At 43.0% G+C, this 8,792-nt stretch overlaps 1 protein-coding gene across 2 annotated transcripts in view; it reads right to left on the bottom strand.

Moving 5' to 3' along the window:
* Positions 1–349: 349 nt before the first annotated feature.
* The window catches only part of MFSD8 (major facilitator superfamily domain containing 8), a 39,664-nt gene continuing 31,221 nt past the window's right edge, over positions 350–8,792 (bottom strand). For both annotated transcript variants that reach the window (XM_079770486.1, XM_079770487.1), the window contains one exon: positions 350–8,692. In XM_079770486.1, the coding sequence (XP_079626612.1) occupies positions 8,486–8,692 (207 nt within the window). In that variant the 3' untranslated portion in view covers positions 350–8,485. The remainder of the gene's footprint in view (positions 8,693–8,792) is intronic.

Below are 8,792 nucleotides of genomic sequence, written 5' to 3'. Positions count from 1 at the left end.
CACTTTGTAAATTTCCTTCCATTCCTTTCAAGCCTGATGTGTTTTGTTGAGAAATCATTTGATAATCTAATGGGAGATCCCTTATACATATCTTTTTGTCTCTCTCTTGCAGCCTTTAAGATTCTTTGTCGTGCCGAAACCGGTTTGGCTCAGTAGATAAGAGTGTCGGCCTGTGGACTCAAGGGTCCCAGGTTCGATTCCGGTCAAGGGCATGTACCTTGGTTGCGGGCACATTCCCAGTAGGGGGTGTGCAAGAGGCAGCTGATCGATGTTTCTCTCTCATCGATGTTTCTAACTCTCTATCCCTCTCTCTTCCTCTCTGTAAAAAATCAATAAAATTTTTTTTTTTTTTAAAAAGATTCTTTGTCCTGTATGTTTGCCATCCTAATTATGTGTCGTCTTGGTATGGGTATTTATGGGTTCATCTTGTTTGAGACTCTCTGTGCTTTCTCATTCATTTTCACCCTGAAGTTGTAGCATTCATTGATGATTATTGCCCAAAGCTATTATTTCACTAGAGGTTGCTAAATGAAGATTTGTTTAATTCTGTTATTCCATTTGTATTTATTAGCTTGGATTATTCTACAGTAAATAACTTTACCTCATCATTATTTGATTACCTGCTGAAGTTTAGGTATATGAAAGGCAGAATAGATGCTTATTGATTTCAGAGAGGAAGGGAGAGGGGGAGATAGAAACATTAATGATGAGAATCATCGGCCGGCTGCCTCCTGCGCCCCCACATTGGGGATTGAGCCCGCAACCCGGGCATGTGCCCTGACCAGGAATCAAAGGACAACCTCCTGGTTCATAGGTTGACACTCACCACTGAGCCACACCAGCCTGGCTATTTTAGTTTTCAAATTAAAAACTAAAGCTGTAGCAACCTCCAATGGTGACCAATGAATTTTGGGGGTCATTAGGAACTCAGATTTTCACACATTGGATATGTTTAAATTCGTGGCAGATATTTTCAATGTATCAATTTTTGGCGAGTTGGAGTCCCTTTATGTGACCCCTGAATCCTTTTGGTGAGCTCTAGCTTTGATAGCTCCCGTGCTTTCTGGCACTTGCTGTCTCAGGCTCATCTTGTTTCACACCTGGGATCAACCATTTCTACTAGGAACCCAGGTTTCTTCTTAGAGACCATGTTACCTTAAGTGCCTTCCCATTTCTCTTCAAGTCCAAAATACTTAATATTGATATATTACAAATGGATTATTTTACTAAGTGGAAAACTGATCCCTTCAGTGCTCCGAGTTATTAGTAGGGCCTGTATTGCCTGCAGAAGCTGGGTACAAGCAGCTATGTCTGTTTTCCTTGATAGTGCATATGATACTTTCTAGGATTACAATGATATGACAACAATTAAGAGGTATAGTGTAGTGAATAAATACGTTTATTTCAGCTCAGCAAACCTTTCTTTGGTGGAACCTCTTCTCCATCCAGTTATAAAACTTTTTTAAAAAATATATTTTTATTGATTTCAGAGAGGAAGGGAGGAGAGAGATAAAAACACCAATGATGAGAGAGAATCATTGATCAGCTGTCTCCTGCACACCCCCTACTGGGGATTGAACCCGCAATCCGGGTATGTGCCTTGACCAGAATCAAACCCGGGTTCCTTCAGTCTATGGGCCGACGCTCTATCCACTGAGCCAAACCAGCTAGGGCTCCAGTAATAAATTTTTAGTCCATGTAATTGAGATGACCCTCACAGGGTTCTTCCCCTCTCCCTTCTCCACACAATTGTATTCCCCAGAATTAATGCATGACCAAGACCTGGGTTAGTAGAGGATCCCACCCCCTGCCCATTTGGTCAGTTCGGGTATGAGTATAAGCTAAACTTGGCTACTTGGAGCCTTATCTGATCCTTCTGCCTGAGCCATTTTCCTCTGAAATTGTGAGCTGTAGAGATACATTCACTGACTTTCCTGTTCAGGTTGGATACCCTGTTCTTCACCCCTATAGGTCCATATACTTCTCTTTCATTGTTCTTCCCTCAAGCATAATTATCTGTGTAATCATTTTAGCTATGTCAGATTCTCCTTACTAAGGGCTTATATTTTGTTTAGTGCTCTATTTCCAACAATGCAATGGTGATTAAGTAGGTATTCAAAGTACGAATAAGTAATGTTTTAAGGGTTAAGGAGAACATAATATTTTTATTAGAAAATGTACATTCACAATGAAAAATGCATTAAATTACAAATAAGTCTGCAATAGTAAAAAATGGTACCCAAAATATCCTTTCAAAATAACAATATATTGAATAGATGCAGGTAAGTATTCTATTCCCTTCAAAACAACAAGGTACATACAGATTTATTTTACTTATGCAAGAGAAAAGTTTCATATGAACTGGAGTTTATTTTTAAAATATATTTGTATTGATTTCAGAGAGGAAAGGTGAGGGATAGAGAGATAGATACATCAATGATGAGAGATAATCATTGACTGGCTGCCTCCTGCACACCCCCTACTGGGGATCGAGCTCGCAACCCAGGCATGTGTCCTTGACTAGAATCAAACCTGGGACCTTTCAGTCCACAGGCAGACGCTCTATCCATTGAGCCAAACCAGCTAGGGCTGGAGTTTATTTTAAATGTAGCCAAGCTTAGGAAGGTAGCATGAAGCTTTGTGAAGTTATAAATCCCTACAAAATATGACAATCACTCTTAACAAGTTTAAGTTTAGGTTTTTCAAAACATCTTTTCTTAAATACAGGGTGTCCCCAAAAAATATATACAAAAATTTTAAAAATGAAATATACTGTAATAAGCACTGCCTTTATAATTATTCAAAATGTATAGTTTTTGGAACACCTAAATATACTACTTTTAGAAACTTTTCATTCCTTAGTGTCTCCTATGATCTTTTTCAATTTATACTCAACTTGTCGCACTAAAAACCTCCATTATATGATTTTTCCTCAAACTTTACCTCCCTGCTCTCCTCAAACCCATGTCACTTCTTCATCTTCTTTTGTGCCAAAGTGTACACTGTATAATACCCCAGAGAAGAAAGTGCTATCAATAAAAAGGTGATAGTCATTTTTGCAAGGTTATAGTTTATCTGAATTTTATTCAATGTTATAAATCTTTAGAAGTTGGAAAACTTTTGGGTTATATGTTTGCATAGAAACAAACAGGTTAATCATTAAGGTAAGATAAAAGCTGTTAATGGGTGTCAAATTATATTTGTCAAATATTTCTAGCCCTGACTGGTTTGGCTCAGTGGATAGAGTGTCAGCCTGCAGACTAAAGTGTCCCAGGTTGGATTCCGGGTCAAGGGCATGTGCCTTGGTTGCGGGCACATCCCCAGTAGGGAGTGTGCAGGAGGCAGCTGAATCGATGTTTCTCTCTCATCAATGTTCCTGCCTCTCTATCCCTTTCCCTCTCCCTTCCTCTCTGTAAAAAGTCAATAAAATATATATATTTCTTCTAATAAGAAACACTGTTATAGGTAACTTAATTTACCCAACAATTAGCAATTAATTTCCTGCTACTGCAAACTGGGCTATGTTTTTTACTACAAAAAATATTGTGGTTAGTTAAGAATGTGGACTCTGAAGACAGACTGCTACTTACACCAGTACTTTAATTCTCAGTACCTCTTCCCCTGTATAAGGGGAATCATAATAGTACCTATAATATTCTATATAATAAAAGGGTAATATGTAAATTGACCATAACAGTGGAACGGCCAGAATGACCACTCAACCAGTCACTTTGAGGCGCACTGACCACCTCTTGGTTTCTTTTCCCGGCTGGCAGGCTCCGATCACCTGATGGCAAACAGAGAACTGCGGGGGTGGGGGGGATGCAGGTGGCACCAAGCTAAGGCCCCAGCCCCCCCAGTTGCCCCACACACAGAGGGCAACCCGCAGCAGGGGCCGGGCCAGCAAGCAGGGGGGAATGGACGACCTCTCGGTCGCTCTCCTGGGCCATCAGGTTCTGATTGCCCAATGGCAAATGGGGAACTGGGGGTGGTTGGTGGCAGGGGGCAGGGCCAGCTGCAGGCAGCCAGGGAAGATGGCCCTGATGGCAGGCCAGGCCTAGGGACTGTACCTGCGTGTGAGTTTCATGCACCAGGCCTCTAGTGGTACTATAAAACTGAGAATTAAACTGTACATTACATATTACCTGGGATATGAACTTTATAAATGTTCACTATTATAGTTTTCATCATTACCATTATTGGTGTTATTTCTGTCATTCATGGTACTTAAACCAAGGGTGAAGTTTACTCTTTAGGATTAGAGTGCCCCCAAAAATGTAAGATAGAAGAAGGAGCTGTGAACATTAGGGAAGAGGGATCCCAGGATGTGACCAAACAGCCAGAAAATTGGTTCTAATAAATCTAATTGAAGTATAGTCTTGCTATGGGAGGTTGAGAATAGTGAAAACAATCTTAAAATGTAATCACAGGATGATTTCTGTCAGATTAAGCCTTTTATTACAGCCAAAGAAGTTGGATTTAAGAATACAACAAACCTCAGTAGCAAAAACCACAGAACAATCCAATTTAAAAATGGGCTGATGATCTGAAAAGACATTTGTCCAAGGAAGACATACAAATGGCCAACAGGTATGTTAAAAGGTGCTCCACATAACTAATCCTCATGGAAATGCAAATCAAAACCACAGTGGAATATCACCTCACACCTTGTGTGTGTGTGTATAATATTATCTATACCAATAATCTGTACTAATAAAATCCTGTCTAATAAAAGAATAATATGCAAATTGACCACCACTCGGCTATACCCACAAGCCACACCCACCAGCCAATCAGGAGCAACTATGCAAATTAACCCCAATCAAGATGGCTGCAGCCACGGAGCGAGCAGGAGGCTTGGGTTTCCCCAGCAATGGAGGAAGCCAAGCTTTCCGCACACCCTGGCCTGCCCAGGCCGCCTCTCCAGGCTACAAAGTTTCAATTATAGAAGATAAATAAATCCCAGATACCAGGGCCTTCGTTTGGGTCACCGGGGGACGTGGCCAGGCTGCAAACCTCCACAGGCCCCTCGCCCAGGTCGCCCCACGCCCCAAGGGAATCCCCATCCTGATCCAGGACACCCTTCAGGGCAAACCAGCTGGCCCCCACCCATGCACCAGGCTGCTATCCTATCTAATAAAAGAGTAATATGCAAATTGACCATCACTCTAACACACAAGTTGGCTGCCCCCATGTGGACACAAGATGGCCAGCAGGGGAGGGTAGTTGGGAGGGACCAGGCCTGCAAGGGAAGGCAGTTGTGGGCAATCAGGCCAGCAGGGAAGGGCAGTTGGGAGGGACCAGGCCTGCTAGGGAGGGCAGTTGGGGGTGATCAAGCCTGCAGGGGAGGGCAGTTAGGGGTAACCAGGCCGGCAGAGAAGGGAAGTTGGGGGTGACCGGGCCTGCAGGGAAGGGAAGTTGGGGGGGGGGGGGGGGGACCCAGGCCTGCAGGGGAGAGCAGTTAGGCATCAATCAGGCTGGCAGGGGAGTGGTTAGCAGGTGATCAGGCTGGCAGGCAGAAGCAGTTAGGGGCAATCGGGAAGGCAGGCTGGCGAGCAGTTGGGAGCCAACAGTCCTTCCTGGATTGTGAGAGGGATGTCCGACTGCCCATTTAGGCCTGGTAGGATCGGGCCTAAATGCGCAATCGGACATCCCTGGAGGGGTCCCAGATAGGAGAGGGTGCAGTCTGGGCTGAGGGAACCCCTCCCCCCATGCACGAATTTTGTGCACCGGGCCTCTAGTCTATACTAATAAAAGGAGGTAATATGCCAGTTAGACCGCGTCAACCAGACATCTTCCAGTCATCCTTCCGGACAATGCCACGGTGGCAGGGGCCGAGGCAGAGGTGGTTAGGGGCAATCAAGCCAGCAGGGGAGCAGTTAGGACCAATCAGGCAGGCAGAGTGGTTAGGGGCGGGCAGGGAGGCAGGTGAGTGGTTAGGATTGCAAGTGGGTGCAGGCCAGGCTGAGGGACCCTGTCCTGCCCTCCCCTGTGCACAAATTTCGTGCACCAGGCCTCTAGTTCAGCTATAACAAAGGAGTTCCTGCCATTTGTGATGACATGGATGGACTCTGAGGGCATTATGCTAGCTAGGTATGACACGAATTTCATGTGTAATCTAAAGAGGTGAACTATTACAGGGAGAGAGTGGTATGATAGTTTCCAGAGTGTTGGGATGGAGGAAACGTGAAGATGTTGGTCAAAGAATACAAACTTCCTGTTACAAAATGAATAAGTTCTGGGGATCTGAGGTACAGCATGGTGAACATAGCTAATAATACTATATTATATACTTAAATGTTGCTAAGAGAATAGATTTTAAATGGTTTCAGCACCAAAGGGAAATGGTAATTATGTAATGTGATAGAGATATTAATTAATGCTATGGTAGTATAATTTTACAATATATAAGTGTATCAAATCAACATATTGTACACATTAAACCTACACAATGCTATATGTCATTATCTATACTAATAAAAGGGTAATATGCTAATTAGACTGGATGTCTTCCGGACAAAGCCACGGTGGCAAGGACCGAGGCAAAGGCGGTTAGGGGTGATCAGGTCAGCAGGGGAGAGCAGTTAGGGCTTCAGGCCAGCAGGGGAGAGCAGTTAGGGGCATCAAGCAGGCAGGCAGAGTGGTTAGGGGAGAGTAGGCAAGCAGGCAGGTGAGCAGTTAGGAGCCAGCAGTCCCAGATTGAGGGGACCCCTCTCCCCATGCACAAATTTCATGCACTGGGCCTCTATTATCTCAATAAAGCTGGAAATGAACAAAAGACAGAGGAAGAATACATCCATCTACAAGCCAAGGAGAGGCCTCAGAAGAAACCAACCCTGCCAACACCTTGATCTTGGACATCTAACCTCTAGAACTAATGAGAAATAAATTTCTGTTGTTCAAGCCAAATAAAAAAACAGTACTACACACTTAGTATAAAGTGCAGATTATAGTCTTTACTCTCAGTTTTGAAAATATTTATAGCTTAGAGTAGAAAACATTTGGAAAAGTATTTCAAATTATCTTTACTTTTTTTGGTAATACTGATTATCCACATACATATTTCTGTACTAGTTACTTTTATCAGCATTCAACTTAAGTAGAGGTAGAAATGTATATATAGAGACCATATACTCAAGTAAACTCTATTAGGTTAAAGCCATTTGTTTCAAATATTAGCCTCACTAGATTGGGACTGTCATGGTTCATCCAAATGCAAAATTCTGCAGATCTGAATAGCTGTGCAGACAAAGACTGAAAACTGTTGTGTCTACCTTGTCACTAATAAGTGGTGGGAAAAGTAAATAAAGTATTAGTTTTCCTCCAGAATTTAAGGGAGCTGAAAATGCCAATCCTATATAATGAAAGGGTAATACGCAAATTGACCCTAATGGTGAAACGACTGGGAACGACCAGTTGCTATGACTTGCACTGACCACCAGTGGGCAGACGCTCCATGCAGGAGCTGCCCCCTGGTGGTCAGTGCATTCCCACAGGGGAGTTTCACTCAGCCACAGGCCAGGCTGATGGCTGTGAGTACAGTGGCGGTGGCGGGAGCCTCTCCCGCCTCCCTCAGCAGCACTAAGGATATCTGACCAATGGCTTGGGCCCGCTCCCGTAAGCCATCAGTCGGACATACCCCGAGGGATCCCAGGCTGCCAGAGAGATGTCTGACTTCCAGCTTAGGCCTGATCCCCCAGGGAGCTCCCAGACTGGACATCCCCCGCGGGCTCCCAGACTGCAAGAGGGCGCAGGCCAGACTGAGGGACACACACCACCCCCCCCGAGTGGACGAATTTTTGTGCATTGGGCCTCTAGTAATTACAATAAACAGTTTGCTTCAGTATATGTATACAATAACATATACACAGTAACACATACCTGGCTTATATCTCCAAAGCAAATTACTTAGTAGCACTTGGAAGAAAAAGTAGTTAACTACTAAAGGTAGTAAAATTCATCTTGGTCTCTTAATCCTCTTTATTACTTAAATATTAGCATTATCCATATTCATCTACTTAGAGTTATTTAGTGAGATAAGACAGAAGGTGTTTTAAAAATAAAGAAGGTATGGTATGATGGGAGGCATAGTAATTTAAGAGTCATTTATTTCATAAAGGAACTTTCTATAGTAATAAAAAATGCATTTTAAATAAATAAAAGTAGATATCTATGATTTGGTCAAGATACCTACTATTTAGGTAAACCATTGCTATAATTTCATTCTGTTATACGGGATTCTTCCAGAACTTTACTGTGGTTTCACTGCATAGATATTCTCAATTATTGTTTTAAGTAATACCTCTGCAGTTTGGGGAACAAAAAATCTTAATATTCACAGTTACTCATAGAATTCCATGTTATTCAATATATTCTCTTGCTTTTCAAGAGTCACTTTTGGAAACTGACTCATAGCAACTGTCTGGCAGAGCCTTAGTAAAGGAAGTCCACACAGCAAGTACTGTGCATCCCAGTGTTAGCTAGGTTACTCTTGAATCCTTCCAAGCCTTACAGAAAAAGCAATGAGTCTTTTGTAAACCACTCCCAGGAGTGTGATGGTGAGCACAACTATTCCACACACAAGGCCGAATGCCCATCGTGGGCCGCAGGAAGTGTACACTTGGCTGATGTACACAGGTCCAAGAATCCGTGCTGCACTTCCAGAAGCTGTTAACCAGCCCATGTACACACCCTGTGAGGTGGGGATGGGGAGAAGCAGATTGCTATTCAGGTTTAGTTATTTTAAAAAAAGAATGATGCTGCTATCACAAAACAATGGGAAACTTACAGGA

This window comes from Cnephaeus nilssonii, assembly GCF_951640355.1.
Source record: "Cnephaeus nilssonii genome assembly, chromosome: 5".
NCBI lineage: Eukaryota > Metazoa > Chordata > Mammalia > Chiroptera > Vespertilionidae > Cnephaeus > Cnephaeus nilssonii.
The sequence above is the reverse complement of the archived record's forward strand: the minus strand, read 5'-3'. Positions and strand labels throughout refer to the sequence as shown.